The sequence below is a fragment of the Juglans regia genome, chromosome 11, assembly GCF_001411555.2.
Source record: "Juglans regia cultivar Chandler chromosome 11, Walnut 2.0, whole genome shotgun sequence".
NCBI classification, from domain to species: domain Eukaryota; kingdom Viridiplantae; phylum Streptophyta; class Magnoliopsida; order Fagales; family Juglandaceae; genus Juglans; species Juglans regia.
In genome coordinates, this window is record NC_049911.1 from 15,350,972 (window position 1) to 15,374,782 (window position 23,811).

Genomic DNA, 23,811 nt, shown 5'->3' on the forward strand with positions numbered 1-23,811 from the left:
CAAAGCAGCCTTCTTCGTGTGGACATCTTCATTGGGTAAGATCCTCACAACCGATAATTTTAGAAAACGGAGAGTGATCATCGCAGATTGGTGTTGTATGTGTAGAAAATGGGGCGAGTCGGTGGACCATCTCCTATTACATTGTGAGACAGCTAGGGTGTTATGGAATGAAGTGTTTAGTAGACTAGACTTGGCTTGGGTTATGCCCGAGATAGTGGTGGCAATTCTGGCCAGCTGGACAAATCTAAGAGGCATTCAACAGATTAAAGCTGTGTGGAAGATGGTCCCCATATGCATCATGTGGTGTTTGTGGTAGGAGCACAATGAACAGACTTTTGAAAACAATGAGCGCAATGGCATGGATCTACATGATTTTCTTGTCTCTATTGCGCCTACTTAGATAGGGCATACTTTCTGTATTTGTGTTGGGCTATGCCTATTTGTTGATTAATAATATTTATTTACTTATCAAAAAAAAAAGTTCAGCAAAATTCCTTTTCAACTTTGCACTTCTCACACCTACTCCTAGACATCAAATAATGTCCTCTTTTTATTCCAAGAAAAAAAAACGACAACCAGACAAACTTGGCATTCAAACGCATCAATGCAAAAGCTAAGTACTAGATGATCTAGAGTTGATAATATGTTGTTCACTGGGAATTTGTTTTTTTTTTAAAGCAAAAAAAATAAAAATCACAGAGCTATTCATTAGAATTCCAGAGCTACAGTATGACTATTGAATACTTTCACAATATAACCAAAAATATGACAACACGACAGAAGGTGCGAGTGTCTTTCCAGATGTGTGCGTGTGGAGCTCCACTCACCCTGCCATATCATTTCTATAGTTTTAAAAAAAAAAAAAAAAAAGATCAGAAGAAAGTGCCATACCATCAGAGCTGTATGGTACCATGCAGTTCTGTATCGGATGGTAATGGGTAGAACCAAATTCAACAGACCACTGAGATACACAAAAACTATTTGTACATCTAAACAAGAATGTGATATGTAAATGATATCTTAATTTATCTCCAAACATACAATTCTGATCTTGCTCATATTTCACAAAAACCATGTTTCCCAACTTAACCCTAATAGAAGGACTAATCATTCAAATTCCTTAACTGTTGGTAGCAAGATTTCTTCTGATCAAGCAGACATTCAACAACATATTGTAGAGTTTTACAAGTTATATAGCCAGCAGTTGCGTTGGAGGCTGAAGTTGGATGATCTCTTTTTTTAATTCATTGAAGGAATGGAAGCAAGTACATCGAAGCATTCTTTGGAGGAATCAGAGCTACTTGAAGTCTTGAAAGCTATTAATGGAGATAATGCCCCGGGCCTGGAAGGGTTTTACTTAGCATTTTTCAGGATTGCTGGAAGGTATTAAAGGAGTGTATTATGAATGAGTTTAATGTATTCATGCTAAATGCATGTTCAAAAGAAGTTTGAATGTAATCTTCATAGCACCTAGTACTCAAAAAACAGGAATGGTTGATATCAAGGGGTTTCGTTCAATTAGCCTTGTCAATGGGGCATACAAGATAATTGCTAAGTTCTTTCAAATCAGTTAAGTAGAGTTTTTGAGAAGATTATTTCAAAGCCACAAAATGCGTTTGTTAGAACTATTAAGATTTTAGGCTCAATGCCTATTGCCTACGAATGTTTGGATAATAGGCTCAATTCAGGTGAGCCAAGAGTACTTTGCAAATTAGATAATGAGAACGCCGACAATCATTTTAATTAGGAATTTCTTCAATATCTTGCTAGGGCAATGTGGCTTTGGAGAAAAATGGTGAACATTGGTAGGGTGAATGAGTTTAATGTATTCATGCTAAATGCATGTTCAAAAGAAGTTTGAATGTAATCTTCATAGCACCTAGTACTCAAAAAACAGGAATGGTTGATATCAAGGGGTTTCGTTCAATTAGCCTTGTCAATGGGGCATACAAGATAATTGCTAAGTTCTTTCAAATCAGTTAAGTAGAGTTTTTGAGAAGATTATTTCAAAGCCACAAAATGCGTTTGTTAGAACTATTAAGATTTTAGGCTCAATGCCTATTGCCTACGAATGTTTGGATAATAGGCTCAATTCAGGTGAGCCAAGAGTACTTTGCAAATTAGATAATGAGAACGCCGACAATCATTTTAATTAGGAATTTCTTCAATATCTTGCTAGGGCAATGTGGCTTTGGAGAAAAATGGTGAACATTGGTAGGGTGATCCATTTTCCAAGCAAAATAGAAAAATGTTTGGATACTAGTCATCGTTGTCATGGATTCTCCGAGCAAAATGTTATCAGCAACCATTGATTGGGGGGGTTTTTTCTCTGACATTTTTGTCAAGGCTAGTGATCTTGGTCTACTAAACATTTCTCACCTACTGTTTACAAACGATACCTTAATATTTTGCTGGACTAACTCAAGCCACCTTTGCTGCTTGAGGCCCTTTTTTACGCTTTGAAGTTGTTTTTGGATTGAAAATGAATTTGACCAAGTCAAAGATTGTTCATATAGGTAATGTTTCCAATGTGGATGGTCTGGCTAGTACATTGGGGGTGAAAGGTATGAAATATCTTGCCCCCTCCCCTTGAGTGCCACTTTCAAGGACAAGTTTAGTGAGAAGATTGAGAACCATTATGCTGGATGGAAGAGAATGTACTTGTCTGCAAGAAGTATGATCACCTCCATCAAGAGCACTATTTCTTATTTGCTTACATATTTCTTGTATTTGTTCCCCCTTCCCACTAATGTCGCCAATCGAATAAAGAAGTTACAATAAGACATTTTTTGAAGCAGACTAGTTGAAGAGTTCAAGTTTAACCAAGCAAAATGGGCAAAGGTGGCTCTCCAGTTTCTTAGGGAGCTTTAGGAGTTCAATACTTTCTTTTTATAGGGAAACAGGATTTTATTGATAATGGCAGGAGTTCAAAACTTGCTTTTTTTTCAATTAGGCCCTTTTAGGGCAGTGGCTTTGGCATTAGCAACATTAAAGGGAGGTCTTGTGGAAAGTTGTAGTGGGCTCGAAATTTGGTAATGCCTGAGGTGCGTGCCGTTCTAAGGAGTTATATGGGCTGCATGTGAGAGAGATTGTGGAAAAATATCAGAATAGGAAGAAGGGATTCTTATAGTCATACTAGATTTGATGTGAGGGATGGCTTTAGGATCAGGTGCTGGCATAATTTATGGCAGTAGATAGGGCCATAATGAAGATTTCCTGGAGGCATTCAATATTGCACGAGTGCGGGAAGCTTCAAAGGCTAAACTATTGGACTTCTTTAAGGGACCCCCAACAGAATTTTTGCATTTTTAGAGCAGCACATAACTGGGAGGTTGTCTTGACAGAAATTCTCAATTTCAGGTACTCTGCTGGATTTTGAGGTGGAGCTGCAGAAAAGATTTTTTGGCTCCATTACTCTAAGAAAAAGAAGCTCAGTGTGTAATCTTTCACTGACGTTCTTATACCTGTCCATATATAATGCCAAATATACACATGCTAAAATTTTGTTCCTTGGAAAAGTAGTTGGTGAACTGTGGCTCCACAAGAGGGTGGCTTCTTTTGTGTGGATAACTGTTTTAAATATGATTCTCAATTTAGATAATTTAAGGAAAGAATAAATATATTTGCACTCATGTTTATTGACAAACCAAACACACTGTTGATGTGGAAGTACGGTGTCTGTCTTATCAGCTTAGATTTTAAAAAAAAAAAAAAAAAAAAGATGAAGAAAGAAAAGGTATTGGTATTTTGATCTTTACCATGCAAAAAAAGTAATAGGTGCCACGGTAAATGGTGTTTTCACACCATACTTGTAAATAGCATAACTATTAAGGAAAAGGTGTGTATAGGTCGTTAATCAGTGTTGTATGTGCTAGAAGTAGTGGACAATCTTTCGCTCCATCGTGAAATCACAACTACTTTGTGGAACACACTTTCAATCCACTTGGAGTGGATTAGGTAATGCTTCTAAGTGTGGCAAATCTCAGCATCACTCTGAAGTTTTGTAGGAATTGTTTCCTTCTTGCCTAGCATGGTGTCTATGGAGGGCACAAAACGATCAGCTTCGGAGACTATAAAAATCAATGGACAAACTCAAAGTCATGTTCATTAAAACCCTTTTTCTTTGGGCAGTCACTCATAATTGTGATACTGTCCTCAATATCAATATTTTCATCTTTTTCTTCTAATGTTTAGGTGTATATTTGAATATTCACTGTGTATAGAGATGTCACCACTTTTGACATTGAATAAATTACATTTACTTTAAAAAAACTGCAATTCTTTAGCCTTTTTTTTTTTTTTTTTTTTTTTTTTGTTGAGACGGGGGAGAGTGGAGATAGGCCTATTTCAAACATTTATCAGCATGTGGAAGGTATTCTCATACATCCCCAATCATAAGGCTGTGCAAAAGTATGTGGAAAACCCAATTAGATGGAAAGGAAATAAGCTACAATAATCAAATTAAACTAAATCAAAGTGAAGTAAATTTGGATAACAATTCTTACCTCACTCAACCCTTGAGCAGCGCCGGAGCGCTCAACATTACTATTATCAGATTTAAGTGTATCAAACAACCATGGAACAAGATCTAGGAAATTTTCTTCTCCCATCCCTCTTATAAGGGATCCAAGGGCCCTCGCTGCAACTGACCTAACTTCTGGAATAGGATCCACCAAAACCTGTTGCATTGAACCCACAAATGAGGATAGGCTTCCCTAAAAAGATCAAAATGTACAAAGTCTAGAAAAGAAGGTACCTTTTTCACTTCAGGAAGAAGCAACCCTATGTAAGGAATCATATCCTTCGGATCTGTAACCAAGGAGCACATATTTCCAACAATTTGCGCAGCTTTCTTTTTAGTATCAGCACTTCTCTCCCTTAGCCCTCTATGCACTATAGGTACCAAAAGGGCAAGGGAAGGGGCATCAATTGAATTAACAAAGGTCGTCTGCAAAGAGTCAATCATACCTTAGAGCAAGAACAAGATAGATGAACCTTAGGTGATTGATCACAAATTTTAAGTTGAAGAGCTTACTTGGAGTAGGATATCTAGCGAGTATTTTGTATGGTCATTGGGGTCAGTAAGACCCATTAAAAGAGTAGGAACAAGGGAAGATATTTCCGGATTCTTTATTACACTCCCAACCTAAGATTTGCACGAGAAAAAATTTGTAAAAGCATATAAAAATTAACAGCATTAGTAATTCACAGTACAAATTACATACAAAACGTAACAGCATTAATAACCCACAACAAACAATAACCTGTTGAAGGGCCATTTGCCCTGCTGACTGGACTTTGGGATGGGTATCTGTCAAAACCTACAGTTAGAAGCAACAATAATGGTCAAGACCGCCTATGTTTATTTCAGAGAAAATAACTTAATAGTCAATGCTACAATTGTAGACAAACCTCTGTCAGTTTGGGCACAATCTTAGGGAGGCACTGAGATAGTTGTTGAGGAGCACAGTAAGCCATAGCACCAAGTAATTGTACACTGCTTTGCTTTGTTCTCCAAGCTTTATCCTCAAGACCCTGAGAAGATATTTACATAATAAAATTACAACTTAAAAGCGAAAAATTACTAAATAAACCTAATCTAACTTTAGTAGCAAGGGATACATTTAAAAAATAATGACGTTTTAAGGCCAGGATGAAACGAAAATGGGGGGGCAGAAGAGATTACATTTGTCAAAGGGCATTAGAATTATTTTGTCCAGAATTCACCCTATACGAGGTGGAAAATGACTCCATGGTAAAGTTATGGCACGATATGTGTTGTGGAGATCTTCTTAGGAGGGGTTTTTTCTGGCTTTTGGATCAAAGATCCTTCGATGGCAGACAATTTGCAGATTTCAAATGGCTTTAATCAATAAATAGAATGTATTACAGCAGGTGGTATTGAGATGTTAAGTTCTTTGCTTCATTCTATGCTCGGTTTTACTCTGTTCAATTGGGACAGGGAAGTGAAGACGGGGGATGTGCTGGGCTCTCCCAAAATAGGGGTGAGACCAATAATTATAGTAAGACTGTCTGTGTCCCCTATGAAGATATAAATACGCCCCTAAGAAAGCTAATGTGATTAATTATCATGGTCAACACCTGGTATTTAGTAAAATAAATGATCATAAATTTCATTTAGATTAACTTTTCATGATCATAAAGTAAATAACTAAAATGTAGAAAAATTAAATGACAGTAAATTTCATTTAGATTAACTTTTTATGCATATCTATGGATGGGCCACAATTATAGTTTTAGTAAATTTGGATGCTCTAATTGTAAATTACTAATCCAAGAGTGTAATTACAATCAAAGGTGTTAAGATTTATAATTAGTTGGATTTTATAAGTTTAATTTTTTAATGATAAAAAGAGGGGACGGCCAGGTATAAATGAGAAACACCCATTCAGAAAACCAAAAAAGGGTAATAAAATCCTAAGAACTAGAAGGAAAAAAAAAAAACCACTAAAATAAGCAACCATCCATTTATAGTGTGTTTACTGAAAACAGTCTTGAAGATTCACCAAGGTCTTTTCCTTAATCCCAAAACTCCCCTCAAATTTTCTCTCATGATGCACAACAATAAACAACCCGAAATCATCCTCAACACTTCACTCTAAGGACAAGTAAGCCTCCCTTTCCAACAAACCGACAAATCCACCACATTGCAGGGCATGACACTTTACTTCTAATGAGTGATCGAAAAATTTATTTATAACGCGAAAGGCATCTTGGATGTACACAAGACGACCAAATTAATAAAAATCAAAAAGATACCAGGTAATCATGAAGACTCAGCCCAATAAAATATATAGCCTTCCCAGGAGAGTGGAGTCTTTTTTTTTTTTTTTTTTTATAAATAGTATTGAAGAAGAAAATTTTAAGCTCTTCTACTATAGTGTGGAAGAGCTTGGAGGCTCATTACTTCATTTCTGATGTGGTGCTAAGAAATATGCAAAACTTCAAAGATTGCAAGAAGATAATGAACGAATTTCATTCCATAGTACTAAAAAAAGGTGTCAATTGTGTCAGGTTGTAGTGGATAGTGAAATACATTTGAACCATAAGTACGAATTTTTAATTTGACAACGAAATACATTTGAACATGTACCTAATAACAGTTATAGAAAGTATTGGATAGTGAAATAAGAACCTTTAAAAGAGACGGAAGGACAAGCTTCACCCCCTGAGCACTAAGTTGAGACATCATTGCACGGGCGGCACACTCAGCAGCCTCACGAACTGCTATAACTTGATCAGAGAAAGAGACCAAAAGTAACGGCAACATTTGAATCACATACCTAGACAGATATCAGTTGAGACCATAAGGGGGGAAATGATATCAGTCAACAATTGGAATGGTGAAGAACTCACACTTTTGACCATGAAGAACTGCCTACTTACGGTTCATATAATCTTCCAAGTGTTTCACAGAGGCACTCGAATCCCAATAGAGCTCCTTCACGACATTTAGCAGAATTCCTGCAGTTAAAATGCCAGATCAATAACAAGTAAATTACTAACCTTCAAGAACCAAAGACTTGAGAAAATAAACTAAAATGCAGTCTCCTAGGGTGTGGCCAAAAGATAATGATCAATATTAAAGGCTCCATATTTGGAATTACAAAAAGCAGGCCCACCTATACAATTGAATCTCAAGAGAAAGCCACATCAATAGACATAATTTTATAATCAATGAAAGTGCAATTCAGAACACCTTTTAACCGATGAAACAAATTAGTTGGTCTTAATATAGGATGGTCTTCTAGGAAACAACATAGACCAGCTTGGTCTGACTTATTGATCTTTTTTATCTATAAACAAAATTTTTTTGAAAATAAGAGTAGGCACGAACCCAAGTAACAGGACATAAACAAGAGCGTGTGACCTACGCATGATAATCTAGTGATACAAGAAATTCGTGAAAGTTCATTCCCCTAAAATGGATTACAATCGACCAATGGAGTAAAAAATTCAAAAAGAAAGTTTTAAGCTCATCCATTGACCGCTCAAGATCTTCAAAACTTCATTCTGTTGCTCTTCCTCCAAAGACAGTACCATAGGCATAACGAGACCATCTTTCAAATTGCTGCGATATGTAAATTACCCCCAAAACAAGATGCTAGGAGATCAATCACCTTTCTCGGCATCCTACAAGCTAGTCCCACTCTAGCAAAGAAGTCATTCCATAGGGTCATAGCAATCTCACAATAAAGTAGTGAATAGCCAACAGACTCCCAACTTCTTTTGCACATGCAACACCATCCATGACAATGATTCGGTTTTCCCTTATGTTGTCCAATGTCAGGATGTTCCCCAAGGAAGCAGTCCATACAAAAAAGATTGCATTTGCAAGAGCCTGTGTCTTCCAAATGCTCTTCTATGGGAATGAACTCGAGTTATTCATGCTTAGGGACTTGTAGAATGAACAGATGGTGAACTTCCCTATCTTGGAGGAGCACCAAGAAATTTTACCTTCACCCCCACCCCCCCCTTTTCATTCTAGTAGAGTACACACATTGTAACTCCGAAAAGGCATCCGCTTCCCAATCTTGAGCATCTCTAAAAAAGTCTAGAAGATCCACATCTAGGCTTCCAGCACCCACTCTATACCAAATATTTCTGGATAAGCTTCCTTGAGTGCCCTGTCGCCACACCATATCTTATGCCAAAATTTAATTATGCACCCATAAACCAACCCAAAGCGGGTATGTTTAAAAAATGTATCCCATGCCTCATCGTACTTTGATTTTATGGCGGTCCTCCACAACGCCCCCCTTTCTTGTTAGTATCTCAATAACCATTTACCCAAGAAAGCTCTGTTAAAAATCTGCAAATTCCAGATTCCGAATCGACCTTATGAAATCAGGTAGCACACCACAATCCATTTTAGTAAATGCAATTTAAACTCATCGGCTATGCGAAATTCGTGAAAGTTCATTCCCCTAAAATGGATTACAATCGACCAATGGAGTAAAAAATTCAAAAAGAAAGTTTTAAGCTCATCCATTGACCGCTCAAGATCTTCAAAACTTCATTCTGTTGCTCTTCCTCCAAAGACAGTACCATAGGCATAACGAGACCATCTTTCAAATTGCTGCGATATGTAAATTACCCCCAAAACAAGATGCTAGGAGATCAATCACCTTTCTCGGCATCCTACAAGCTAGTCCCACTCTAGCAAAGAAGTCATTCCATAGGGTCATAGCAATCTCACAATAAAGTAGTGAATAGCCAACAGACTCCCAACTTCTTTTGCACATGCAACACCATCCATGACAATGATTCGGTTTTCCCTTATGTTGTCCAATGTCAGGATGTTCCCCAAGGAAGCAGTCCATACAAAAAAGATTGCATTTGCAAGAGCCTGTGTCTTCCAAATGCTCTTCTATGGGAATGAACTCGAGTTATTCATGCTTAGGGACTTGTAGAATGAACAGATGGTGAACTTCCCTATCTTGGAGGAGCACCAAGAAATTTTACCTTCACCCCCACCCCCCCCTTTTCATTCTAGTAGAGTACACACATTGTAACTCCGAAAAGGCATCCGCTTCCCAATCTTGAGCATCTCTAAAAAAGTCTAGAAGATCCACATCTAGGCTTCCAGCACCCACTCTATACCAAATATTTCTGGATAAGCTTCCTTGAGTGCCCTGTCGCCACACCATATCTTATGCCAAAATTTAATTATGCACCCATAAACCAACCCAAAGCGGGTATGTTTAAAAAATGTATCCCATGCCTCATCGTACTTTGATTTTATGGCGGTCCTCCACAACGCCCCCCTTTCTTGTTAGTATCTCAATAACCATTTACCCAAGAAAGCTCTGTTAAAAATCTGCAAATTCCAGATTCCGAATCGACCTTATGAAATCAGGTAGCACACCACAATCCATTTTAGTAAATGCAATTTAAACTCATCGGCTATGCCCCCCCCCCCCCAAAAACAAAAAATAATAATAATAAGCCAACTTTGGATAAGTACATCCACTTCCAACTAGTCAATTTCCGTCCCATTTTCTTCAACACATCATCCCAAATAGATTTCAATTTGAAAGGAGCACCCAATGGGAGGCCAAGATATTTCATTCGTAAGGAAGATATCTTGCACCTCAGGATGGAAGCCATACTCTCCATGTTAAGAGCATTCCCCACCTGAACTACTTCTCACCTAGCTAGGTTCACCTTCAATCCAGAAACAGCTTCAAAGCAAAGAAGCAGAGCCCTCAAGGTTCAGACATGATCATGGCTGGCCCAAAAAAGATAACAGGATTTTCAGCAAATAAAAGATGGGATAGGTTGATCTCCCTCACTGAGAATCCGGATGGAATCCACCCTCCAGGACACCTGAAATCATCTTGCTAAAAACTTCCATTAAAAAGAACAATAGTAATGGGAGATAAAGGATCACCTTGCCTCAAACCCCAGGAGCATTTAAAAAAGTCCATTGGTGTGCCATTCACCAAGATAGAGAAACATGCAGCAGAGATACAATGTTTGATCCTTGAACACCATTTCACAACGAAACCACATCTCTTAAGCATATGAAGCAATAATCTCCATTGACTCAATCGTAGGCCTTCTCCATGTCTAGCTTGCATAGAAGCCCCGACTCCCCCGACTTATTGACTTATTCAAAGCAACCTAAACTGGGCTGCACCTCAGTAGTATAAAACTGCTTAAAAATTACAGAATCAAATATCTGAAAATTCATAAATGTGCACTAAATGAGATGCACAGTTTTGTGTGGAAAACAAACATCCAAGAAATTTGTTTTTTTACATTTGGCACAATACGAGTTGCATACTCATTTGCTAGCACTCTTTTTAAATTTAGCCTGACATACTCAGGCAGCACTCTTTTTAAAATTAGCCTAACATACCCATGAAATATCTGTATCCTGGCACCAAGAACCTTCGAGTAGTTAGTGGAGGATGATCCTAGGCTATTTGTTGGTGGTGTATTTGGAGTGAAAGGAACAATCAGAGCTCCAAAGGTAAAGAAAGGATAGTAGCAGATCTTCAGGATTGCTTTTTTCAAACACCTTATCATTGGATAAGTAATATGTAACTTACCAACATTACCTCCATAATTTACTTCTCAGAACCCATCACCAAAGTGAAGAGAGAGACGGAGAGGCCATTCCCAATTCTTCAATTAGGTCTTTCCAAGCCCTACCATTTTTCCCCTCAGGACTATTATAAAACCATGTCAACCTACTTATCAAAAAAATAAAACCATGTCAACCTACAACCCCATACTCCACAAGCCAAGACCAAGCATAATTGTTCAAGCATCCCGAGGCAAATGTGCTCTGTTTCTGGCACCATAAGATTTAATAAACTCCAGCTGTCTCTCTGCTAGGAGCAATGCTTTCACAGTGAATAATAACCAGATGGGACTGATTCAAGCCAGAGAGACACAGATGATACCGCTACTTCTCTTAATAATTTAGAGTACTATCAATTTCCTTTCAGCCCTTCACACAAATGAGTTTGATTCTACCATAAATTCACTTGAATAGCCCATAAGGAATGATAGAAAACTGGTTCACTCGGAAAAAGAATGAAAACTAGGAAAAAACCCAAGGATTTCCAATGGCGACTCTGAATGCTGTCAAACAACTTTCCAATCAGCAAACAAGAGAAGCCAGTTGAATATTAAAGCTTTCATATCCGTGAAGCACTATTCGTCAATTCTTGCCGATATGACAAATACAAAAAAGAGACTGAACTCGTATACCATAAAAAATAAAATAAAAAACTTATGATAGAATGATCAGTGAAGCCCTTTCTCACTTGATTGGATTACTCGCATATCTGATCAGGATTTTGTAAAATACTTTCAAGTAGAAAAATAATCAGTAGGCCTTTAGGTTAGTTTCTCTCTTATTTTGTAGGTAGGGCAGGACTCATGTGTAACACCTTCCTGTTTCCAGTGATCATCTCCAACATATAGATGCTAAAAAACATACAGGTTTTGGGTGACCAAACATCTGAAAACAAAGTGAGGACTCATGACTAAAACAATGAGAATTTGATTTGGGTTTCAAATGATGGAATATTGGCACGTTTTAGATTGCTGGAAGCTAGAAAAATGTCATACACTTTTCAGCAGCAGCAGGTCCACTGTAGGGTTTTGGGAGATAAAGTTGACAGATATCAAAGAGCAGGCAAAAAATCAGATAATAATCTATTCATCATACCTAGTTTGCTTAAGCATCATACCTTAGAGAAGGATCGTGTGTTCCACAGACCTCAAGAGCATAATTCCAGAAAAATTTCCAGATCACTATTCTCTCTCTACTAAAAGAACCCCTATCTCATCCATAACAAACTACTCAAAATACACACTAAAAAGCAATTTAGGATCTAATGGTCCTAGCATAAGACCAATGCCCAGAAACATATAAATTGCAAGAATCTTAACCCCAAAATTAAAATATATCTAAACTAAGTAACATTGGCAGGAGTGCAATGCTAGAACCTTTGAAGATGGCTAGAGGACAATGTTAAAGAGTTAAAAGCCATTATCATCTCAATGGTTTTTGTTTTTTTTTTTTTTTTAAGTATTATCATCTCAATAGTTGGACCACTGCTGACAACAATTCTCAACTTAGTTTCTAGATTTAGCAGTCTTTTTCTTTTCCATCTACTAATTAGTACGGTATGATGTCTTGTATACTTCTTGTGTACAATATTTGCCCTCTACGCTATTAATGAGATTTACTTATCAAAACAAAAAAACAACAACATTTGCCACCATCTCAAATAGTGAAGAAAAAATAACACTTGCAGTAACAACAGCAGAAGAGATAACAACATCAACTCCTTGTATCCTGCAGTCATATTTGCAAACGGAAACAACGCTATCCAAATTATATGAAATAGTACAATCAGCCGCCTACAATACAAATGAATCCCTAACCTGTCTGCAAGACCTTCCCTTAGTATAGCCACGATACCATACTTCTTCAAGCAAGAAATTCCAAACCCCTTAACCACACCTGCCAGTCCAAAAGCTGCTCCGCGGCGTTCACCATACTTGTCACTCTTCATCAATTTATCCAACAGCCTGGATATTAGAGCAGGTGCATCATCCTAATGCATGAAAAAAAAAGTTAGGAAATGAAAAAAAAATGGCTCTGGTCCAAGTTGAAGGTTTAAAACCTCATATTAGACAATTTTAACCTTCTGAAAATCAATCATAAAAACAATAATTGTAGCAGCATTTGAGGTTAAACAAAGTGCTGAAAAGTGACAATGCGACCTTATTTGGAATTTTTCCGTCTTATGTGAATACCATCACATATTACAAAATGCGAACTGGTACTAAAAGCCATGGCAGATTTTTCTTCCTACTTCTTTTCTCTTCTTTTCCAGAGCCCTTCTTGTTGGGCATTAATAACCATGTTACAGATTATTGCATTGCCTAAAGACCAGCTAAACCTATCAATTACGTCCGGGCAGCAACAGCTAGTCATGCAATGTTTTTCTACTCTTGCAGGTCTAGTCATGCCACATCATTACTCATACATGTAACATGAAAACAAATTTTCCTATTTAGGAGAATCAACAATCAGTGGGATACCATCTCTGTAGGGACATGTAGCTTATAATGCTTAACCTCATAAGTATTAAAAAGGAAAGTTAAAATTTTTAATTAATATCTATAATCACCCCTTTGACATACATGCTTTGACTGCATTAGTGGAGATAGGCACGTCGAGACTGCCCGTTGAACAGCTTCTGATGGTGTGTTTAGCACATCCAACAACTTCTCAACAACAGTATGAACTTTTGGATCATCCTGTTCAAAAACATTTTTTCTACTATGTTATTGATGGGTATTTCAAAGGCAATTTATTAAAATTAACTTTGTAACTAAAAAACAACGGCCAATTCCCCAAAATAGTAAGCTTCACACCTTTGCCAAATGTTTTGCCAGAGCTCCAGTGAAGATAACCACACCCTCACGAACTAAATCATATGTTTCTTCATCTGTTGCCTATGAGAAAGCAAATTAATCAAACTAGATGCCACAAAAGGTTCTGAATTATATTAATATGGGACAGCTGTAATTCATGCCATGCAAAATATAAGTAATTAATAATTTGATAACAAATGCGGAGTTCCGATCACAGTGTGGATAAAAGTATTTATGATCACATCGCACCAGACAACAGAAAGTATAAACAAAAAATAATGAAAATTAATTCAAACAAGCATTGCTAATCCAAAAGAACGCTAACCGTTTTGTTTAAGTAGTTCTCAAAAATCGGAAACAACAACGACACATTCTCTCCCCCATGCTTGTCAATAATCAAGATACCAGCATTAATCATTCTTCCCCTAACATCTGCATTAGGATCAGCCTGCAGAACCAAAAGGATCTTTCTAGTAAATTCCAAGCTTTAAAGATGACACAAAATACTTATCAACAGAAAAATGAACTAAAAAGAAAGAAAAAAAAAAGGGATGACCAAAAACCAGACAAAGCAAAAATTTGGAGAAATACAAAACAAATAATAATAATCATAATTTTTTTACAAGTCTAATAATAATAATAAGAAGAAGAAGAAGAACTCTAAAATCCCTTTTTCCTTTTGGCAACAACTCCAAAAACATATAAATTAAGATTAGATGCGTTGAGAATAATAAGCAAAGTTTCGTGCTCAAAGAACAGTGAAGATCTTACTAGTGCTCTTGATATGAGAAATGTCATAACAACAGGAAGGTCTTTGGTCCTAAGAACGTCAGCAGAAGAATGTAATGCCAATGCTATTCCTTGTCGACACAACCAACCAGCATCAATATGTTCATCTCCAAAACCAGCATCACGGATATACAAAGAAAATAAAGATGATAGCGATTCCTGAAAATATTATCAAAACATAAGAAAACTACATTGCTAAGGCAGGATGCAAGTTTCATATCCAACTAACCTGTATACAATCTGGGTGTTCATCCAAAGCAGCAGATAATGCCTCTGCAGTAGCCAACCGGACATTATAATTGCAATGCGAAAGCGCCTTGAAAATTCCTGAATAGTCTGTCCCAAAATCATACCCATAGCGATCCCACAAATCTTCTGCTGCTTCTGCAATTAACTGAAACAAGAAGAAGATCAAGATAACAAAGTGAAATTGTTCTGTGACAAAAAAAAAAAAAAACGATGATGAGGAGAACATAAGATTGAAATGAAGAAAAACAGAACCACTGATACAGGAAAGATATTGTTACTAAGTGGAGATATTTCTACACCATTTGTGACGTCCAAAGATCAACTTGCAAGGATGCTCTCAAACTCTTTTTGGTCATAATTGGTTGGAACATGATATATATGTTCCAGCTTGAGGGTAGTGCTAGATGTGCTCTTGTAATATAGCATACCATGTAAGAAAATCCTCATCCATTGTATTGTTTTTGCAACATGTAGGTTTGATGAGTGCATAGTAGAGTTATTGACACATCACTTTTTTCTTTCAGTGAACTCTAGTTCTTGACTTGTGCATTCACCTCATATTTTAAGTAGCTGTGGAAATAGAAAATTAAACCATTTCCTGCTCAGCTGAGTAAATCAGCAAGCCAAGAACCCTTTTTCAAACTGGTTAACTCCACAAGCAAAAGAAACTCGATAATTTCCTCCTGTGCTTAGTCCGTAACAAAAGAAAGTGCATACTTTATAAGTGACAAAAGAAAGTACATTCAAAGAGTCCAAACAAAGTAGTACATGTAACTAACATATACATATATAGCCATATTTTGAAATTAATTTTACTAACATCAAGGATAGCATGAAAATGGTAAAAGCTTTAAAAATTTTGGCATAGTGGTAGATTGGCATTGCATGTATAAGAAAACTCAAGTGCATTTCTCATAACAGCCCTTCTATTGAATTCTTTTTTCTTTCTTGAATGGCTTTATCATCAGCCTTAGTTCAAGAACAAATGTGAGACACTAAATTCCACTAAGGGTAGGTTTGGGGGGTGAGATGAGAATTTTGTGTTTTATTTTGAACTTTAAAATATTAAGTTTTAATATTATTATTGTTTTGGGATTTGAAAAAGGTGTATTGGGATTTTAAAAAGTTGAATTGTTTATTATATTTTGTATGGGGATTTGAAAAATGTGTAATGATGAGATGAGATGAGATGAGAATTTTGTGTTTTGTTTGATGTCCCAAACCTGCCCTAAGGCCTCATTTGTTTTCACAGATGAGATGAGATGAGATGAGTTGAAATAAAAGTTGAAAGTCGAAGAAAATATTATTAGAATATATTTTTTTAATATTATTTTGGTTTTAGGATTTGAAAAAGTTGAATTGTTTATTTTATTTTGTATGGGAATTTAGGAAAGTTGTAATGATTAGATGAGATAAGTTGAGAAATTTCCTGAAAACCAACAAGGCCTTATGCCACCCGTAGTTACATGTACTACTTTGTTTGGACTCCATACCCAGCCACCCGTAGCATTTTCCCTAGGGTTTTGACCAAATATCCTACAGTAAAGACCTTGTTACACTCCTTTATGGTTATTCAAGTGAAAACTGTCAAGATTTAGTAGAATAGTGAACAGATGAGTGATGATGTTTCAAGATGCCGCTTTGCATGCTAATAGAATGCTTTAAGAACCCGTAGGAGTTGGTTCAAGTGGTAAAGGCCTTGGGTTTGGAGGTATGCTCCCCTCAAGTCTAAGGTTCAAATCCCTACGGGTGAAAACAATCTCTATGGGTCATCAGACTGGTGGATTTTTCCCCTGAATTACCCGAGGTGTACGTGCGGGAAACTCCTTGCCGAGAGCCTATGCACCCCACAATTAGTTAGGAGGTTGTTCTCGGACACCCATTGCCAATAAGAAAAAACTAATAGAATGCTTTAACTGTTGTATACAATGTTAGTGATTTGTAACAAAACAAGATTTTGGAAAGAACAAGACTAACATAATCTGCCCGCAACCCAAAAAAAGTAAACCTTTTTGATCGAGTTGGGTTGGCCTGGGTTATGCCTTGAAGACACGAGTAAGGCCTATTGCCAATTAGATATGATGATATGGCAACCCAAAAATTGTAGCAGATGGAAGATGGTCTCAATCTGCCTAGTGTAATGCATTTGGACATAAAGCAATAATAGAAATTTTGAGGATCATGAGGGGACGACAGAGGAGCTTAGAACTTCCTTTTCAATATTCGGTTCCTTTGGACAGCTTCTATAGATTTTAATGTGCTGAGTTTTCCATGAAATTCTTCTCTTTTTCCGATTTTTTACTAGGTGTTTCTCCCATATAATTCTTGTGTACTCAAGCTATGCTGTTTTGAGTTTATTAATAAGATATATAATTATTTATCAATCATATATATATAGTTTATCAATCATATATTTATATATATATATATCTTCCTATATATTAAAATGCGTTAGGAATAGCATAAATAATGCATAAGCATCTATTTATACTCGATGAAACTTTCTACAACACTGCAACCACTATGGAAGGTAGTTGTTAGAATTTTCCTAGAGGAATATTTTGAAGCCAAGTGGCCATGATGAGTTTTCATTCAAAGCCGCAATCTTAGGACACTTGTCAAGAAAACAGCAAGGTAGCCATCACTGCACCTGCCTGGTTTTTCAATAGATACACCTACACAATAAAAATACGTTTAAAGGCCTCAAATGCTATATTTTTAGCCAATGACCAGATCTGTTAAATGGACTTTGAAGTGCCCTAAACACCTAAGAAAAGCCACTTTCTTATTGCTGCCAGAAAGGCACAAGAAGTGTGCCAAACAGAATGGAGGATGGATTTTCTATTTAACCCCACCTGATGAAACTCAGTTTAAGGTCTGACAAAGTTTTAGCATGCTTCAAAGCAGAACTAGAGACATCAAAACTATGTTTCAGAGACCTAATGACTTTGGGAAAGCTAAATTTGAGTGAGGTAAGATTCGCTCACAAAGCATAACATAATACATATTTACATTACACCACACAGGTATGATAGGCTAGAATCCATGCATAGAATCCAATCCTAAACTACTTTTAAAAAGCATAAAACAATCATCTTTGAGGGTCTTAAGGAGGAGAAAATATATCTGTCCTAATGCTGGAAGTAATGTTTAGGAAAGCCAAATGGTGCAAATTGTAAGAGATATATTGCTTACAAATGTGATGACTAGGTCATTGAATGAAGTTGTTGAGTTCTTAAAGCTAAGGAGTTAGGCAAGTAGCTATGATCATATCCTTATTGTTTCAGACTTTATATGATATGACTTTCAAAAATATTTTTTAAGTATATGTGCTATATATTGTTCTAGCCTTTTCTTCAGAAACGCTTTTCACTTACCCAATACAATATGTTAATGTTTTTAAGATATGAATATGCCTACATGGAAGGAAACAAGGATATAGTAAACTTTTTTTAAATTTTTTTCGTCGTCTATAGAGATTTGAACCAGTTCAAAAGCAAAACAGCAGGGAAAGCCATCTTATATTGTCCGCAAGAATTAGCTCACTTGATTGCAACACCATTTACCAGTTGATGTTCTTTTCTTGGACATGACTACACTTGTTAGCCACGGAAACAGGACAGGGATCCCTATGATCTCCAGCCCCCACACAAAGGTCGTAACAATGTGTATGCCACCCAAGAAATTAATTGAAGACTAAGGTTGTTATGATATGTGTGCTAGGTTTTATCGTGGCATTCTCAATGTTTCAAAGATAAAGATGTTTTTAACCCTATTAATTATATAATTTTTTTTTTATAAGTAAACAATTGTATTAATAGAATAGGCATAGCCCAAGCACACAAGATGGTATACAAGAGGAAATACCTATCTAGGATGAAGAAAAGGAAACAAGAAAATCATGAAGACCTAGGCCATTAAAATCTACAGCTATGGCCCCATAGGAATAATGTTCTGACAAAAAGAGATCTAAGATCCTCAAATGAGTGCTCCTTGTCTTCGAACGTCCTGTAATTTCGCTCCTGCCATAAGCGCCACAGAATACAAATAGGAACCATCTTCCACACGGCTGTGATTATATAATATACCTATATTATTAATTTTTTTTATCGGCACTTTATCTATTTACTAATTATTCAACTCATTTTTTGTTTTTATGCTTTAAAAACCCAAATAATAACGAGGGAATTAAGAGCTGATAAGAAGAAAGTGACATATGTGAAAACAAATATATATTAAGCCCAAATTTCAAGTCAGTTTTTCTTTTATAATTTAAATAGCCAAATAGTTGACACATGGAATATCACAAATCAAAAAGTGAACAAGAAAAAGAAAAAAAGAAAGACAAAAATCAAAAAACACGGAAAAAAAAAAAACACAACACAAGTTGCTAAGTCAGTGCGTTGCCCACTCTGACCAATGGCCCGCCAACGCGTCACACGTGTGGAGTGAAAACTAGATCGAATGAGAATTTTAGTAAAATGTGACAAAAACCTAAAAATCAAATAGTTCTTTTGATCCAGTGAAAAGTTTTCAAACAGGCAAACTAGGCACTATTTTTTAATTCTCCTTATCTCTTATGCATTGAATGTTCAGGAAAAACAATTAGACACCCAAACCTTCTCTGGATCATGTAAAGCAATCCAAATGCTGGTCGCAACATCAACATTCTCAGGAAGAGAACGACTGGCAACAGCAGGAATGCATTTAACGGCATTTACGCAGGCCATTCTTACGTGAACATCCTTTGCATAAACTCCATATAGGGCCTGCAAAAACACATTGAGAGATAGCATAAGCACAGTATAACCAAACGCATTACAGGAAAAATGTAAGAGAGTTTTAAAGGTACATACAGGTGCCACTTCATCGGGTTTAAGGCCAAGACTCAACTCATTTAAGGCCGGACCAATAGATGCCTGATAAGCTGGAATGACACCTAGAACATGATAGAGAACCTGCAAATCAGAAATCAACAAAGACAGCAAGAAATAAGTAACACCAGAAACTAATAACCAAAGAAAACGAAAGGTATATCATGTGTGTTCATGTTTTGGTGCACATAGAAAAATGAAAAAATTAGGAATGTAACCGATATCATTCGAAGTCTTGGAAGGGGTAATAGGGGATCCATGTGTAAATAAAGAATCCGCAGCACGTCTTCATGGAGTCCTGTCTTCTTGGAGACTAACAAAATTCGCTCAATTATCTAAAAGATATTTAAGCATTAGTAAAATAGAAGCATTAGTGAACTCCTTCGATCATACATGACAAGAAGAAAAGCTTACCGGGAAAACCAATGTAAAGGAATCTACAGGAAGAGGTCCAGATTTACAAGATGCTGATAAGCCATTTACTATTCGTTCAAAGAGCCCCAATGACGGCCTTTCATTAGCTACTTCATCACCAATTGATGGAATCAGATCCAACAAAACATTATCTTCTTCAGTCACAATTAAGCGTAACGCAGTAGCAATGTCGAGGGCCCAATTACACAGAGGTGGAGCAGAACATGTAGTGAGTTTAACCATGGTTTCATAGGCCACTTCACTAACCACCGGTGACCGTAGTAAAGGATTGACAAAACCGACCTGATGTAACATGGAAAATAAAGCTTATAACTGAAAGATGATATATAACAAAATATCTAAATCTTCTGTGCGAGATTTCAGAGGACATGGCACAAAAAATAAGGAAATAGTAAAAAACACTAATCAATTAGATGGTGTATATCTAGGTTTGAAACACAGAATAGCATATGCACAGGTGAACTATTGTGATAATCAATTTTAACCCAAAATAATAATGTGGTATAACCAGAGCAAATCATAATGGGATGTAAACAGCGCATTTACATACAGTTCATCGACTTGACATACAGAGAGGTGAGATCATCAGAACCAATCATCCACCCTTATCAAACCTCAGGCAGATTGTAAGCTAACACCAATATGCAAAGAAAAGTCACCGTAGGAATCCAATTTCCCATTTTCCACTCAGATCTCAACACAAAGTATCAGCAGGTGGAAGGAGAAATTATGTTCCATATGCACTCGGCTCATAGTTTCTTCTCGGTTTTGCATGAAGATTTCACAGATATAAAAGCAGCCTAAGCTGACCTGTAGCCATAGTTAAATTTTTCTATTCTTTTCAACTTTGGGCAGTATCTTTTCATTATATAGCAGATAACATAATATCTACACAAATATCAATGTAATCTAATGCATGTTGAATAAAAAAGTTTAGATCTAGGGCCAAAAGAAACATGGCAGACTTTAAGGTTCCCCCACAAGCATTCTAGAATAAATTTTGGGAGTTAAAATAGAAAACTCTCTTCCTTTTGATTGGTGAGACATGAAGCCAAAGACATATCCATCCCCTCTACAACGGGAGCTGAGAGCAGGGGCTTCAATTTAATTTGCATAGTTCACAGCGCCATTTATTATCCATAAACCATGATTCTCATGGTGCATTTATAAAGCGACAGAAATTGAAATTAGGTTATTAATTTGTCAACAAAATATAGATGACAAAAGGCAGGCCTTCGGATACAAACCAGGGAATGTAATTGACTGTGAGCAAATACAGGATTAGAAATGGCCATCTCCCCAAGAGCTCTCAGCATCAAAGATAATGTTTTCTGTATTTCTCGAATCTTCTCACGAAGAGAGGCTTCCTCCCTAAGCAGCAACTCGCGTGCCTCCTCTTTTCCCGTCTTTACCTTATCTAGATGGATCAGAATAAACAAAAAAAGTTAAAAGCCTATAATGAAAATTAACTAAGGCAGAGGAAGACAAATTAAGGAAAAATAGAAAACAGGATTCCACAGTAACATGCCAACTTTCTTTGCTGACTTTCCGACATCCTTTTTCCCCACAGCAGCTTCTCTGATGTGATCCTGGGAAGACATACATATAACTAATACTGAAGAGGAGAAAAAGGAAAAGGAAAAAGCACCAAACATGACCATCTAGATGCACCATGTCATTTTGGTCTTCATATGTCCGGAAACGACCCTTTGCTTGTTTAGTGTTCTTGGCGGCAATGGACTCTGCAACATAAACACCTTGCTCACTGGAAAGCATGCCTTCAGGAGTACGAAAAACCTGAAACAAATTGGAAAAGTTGAAGCAGACGTACTACGGAACCCATATACAAATAACAAATGAAAAAAATCAAATATAAATAAATAAAAAATAAGCAAGAGAGAGAGAGAGAGAAGAAAAGTACACAACAAGCTCACAAGAAAAAGAACCAAAGGCAGAAAGTTTAAAATGATACTAAGAGGAATTGCTGAATTCATTAATTGCGAAACTAATGGAGCACAGCATACGAAAGATTTTGAGAATTTGAGCAAAAACATTTTAGGTGTGGCTTGTGCTTGTGTTAGTGCAAGTGGTAAGGTGCATTTGAAAAAATGTGGAAAGTTAAAAAAATCTCCGAAGTGTTTTTCTGATATTTGTGAAAGGAGGAATTCTATGCATCAGCCACTATTCACTTTCACACCCCACACCTATAGCTTTTTTTTTTCATAGGGTGTGGGGGGTGTGGAGTAGTGAATAGTGACTGATGAGAAGAATTTTTCTTGTGAAAGTGGAGTCAACTAAAGTAGAAAATTGTAGTGAAATTTTTTTTTATTTAAAGGCGGTTTTGTAACATTGGCACAAATCCAGTACTAATATTGTATTTTAAGCCGAAGAATTTTACCAAAATGTCATTCTCCGAAAGCATATCATGTGAATAACGCTCTGGAAGATTTTGCAGATGCTGGCATAAAAAATAAGTTCTAATCAGATGTCAGCAGACTACCGAAACAATATTGCATCATTGGATCCACTTGCCTATAAATCTTAAATTATAGTTGATTTAAGTAGCAAAACCTTTTCAAACTCTATATAGGTATCTCTAGGTGTTATAGACATCAATGTCGATAGCGAAGATATCGCCGCTTGGTATTCAAGTGGATTAGCACTCATCAACCCCATTGGTCCCAGTAGTCCCTGAAAAACACAACAGCAAGGGCTCAGTCTTAACAAGAACATCACCATAAAGAAAGATTCAATTCATGAAAGAAACTATGGCGATCATACAAAATAAAATTTATGTACTCTTGAACAACAAGAAACCATAAATTCGGACAAATGAAAAAGGAACCAGAGCATCTGATAGTTTTTTTTTTTTTTTTTTGGATAGGTAAACTCATTTTTTAAGGTAAAGATGAATGTAGTTCAACGTCCAGAGCATCTGATAGTAAAACAGTTCCTAAATTCCCTTTCACAGATTACATGTAAGAAGTTCAGGTCAATCACAAAGTCGATATACCAACAATATTCTGGACATGCCTATTGACAAATCAATAATTCTATCCCCCAAGCCCCCTATTACCTCCACCCCACACACTCAGTGACCTGGCTTCCTTCATGTCATATTTTTTTTTTTAATTCTTTAAAAAAAACACAAAAGATGCCGATGTCCCATTTCAAACCCCATTTCAGATCCCATGCCCTAACTCAATCCACTCAATCCCCAAAACCCACACCCAACGTCAAGTTCCAATACCCCATTTCAGCCTCCGTCCACCACCAACACCACAACGGGAAGCAATCTCTCTCTCTCTCTGTTTATGGATGGATGTTCAAGGAGGTAGTATGATTTGTTGGAGTCGGAGCAGCTATGATTGTTCTTGCGATAAATCATGCAAAATAAACAGAAATCTTGCCATGGCTTTGCATGAACTTACTTCTATTAGGACTAGTAGCCTTGCGGAACTTTGCTCTGACTTCTCATTGAGAAGATTTTCTGTGTTCAATCTCATGAGAGAGGTGGACAAACATTAATTGAGCA

The 23,811-nt window shown here is 36.7% G+C and overlaps 1 protein-coding gene across 1 annotated transcript in view; it reads right to left on the reverse strand.

Moving 5' to 3' along the window:
• The window catches only part of LOC108995775 (protein ILITYHIA), a 59,497-nt gene that overhangs the window by 17,926 nt on the left and 17,760 nt on the right, over positions 1 to 23,811 (reverse strand). Inside the window, exons 17-38 of the mRNA XM_035682842.1 lie at positions 22,848 to 22,967; positions 22,675 to 22,734; positions 21,948 to 22,073; positions 21,805 to 21,865; positions 21,524 to 21,693; positions 20,256 to 20,558; positions 20,060 to 20,176; positions 19,824 to 19,925; positions 19,587 to 19,736; positions 14,948 to 15,112; positions 14,701 to 14,877; positions 14,255 to 14,377; positions 13,930 to 14,010; positions 13,696 to 13,812; positions 12,931 to 13,103; positions 7,408 to 7,485; positions 7,157 to 7,304; positions 5,413 to 5,535; positions 5,265 to 5,321; positions 5,036 to 5,146; positions 4,757 to 4,948; positions 4,506 to 4,679 (exon numbers count right to left, since the gene is read on the reverse strand). Coding sequence (XP_035538735.1) covers positions 4,506 to 4,679; positions 4,757 to 4,948; positions 5,036 to 5,146; positions 5,265 to 5,321; positions 5,413 to 5,535; positions 7,157 to 7,304; positions 7,408 to 7,485; positions 12,931 to 13,103; positions 13,696 to 13,812; positions 13,930 to 14,010; positions 14,255 to 14,377; positions 14,701 to 14,877; positions 14,948 to 15,112; positions 19,587 to 19,736; positions 19,824 to 19,925; positions 20,060 to 20,176; positions 20,256 to 20,558; positions 21,524 to 21,693; positions 21,805 to 21,865; positions 21,948 to 22,073; positions 22,675 to 22,734; positions 22,848 to 22,967 — 2,928 coding nt within the window. The remainder of the gene's footprint in view (positions 1 to 4,505; positions 4,680 to 4,756; positions 4,949 to 5,035; positions 5,147 to 5,264; positions 5,322 to 5,412; positions 5,536 to 7,156; positions 7,305 to 7,407; positions 7,486 to 12,930; positions 13,104 to 13,695; positions 13,813 to 13,929; positions 14,011 to 14,254; positions 14,378 to 14,700; positions 14,878 to 14,947; positions 15,113 to 19,586; positions 19,737 to 19,823; positions 19,926 to 20,059; positions 20,177 to 20,255; positions 20,559 to 21,523; positions 21,694 to 21,804; positions 21,866 to 21,947; positions 22,074 to 22,674; positions 22,735 to 22,847; positions 22,968 to 23,811) is intronic.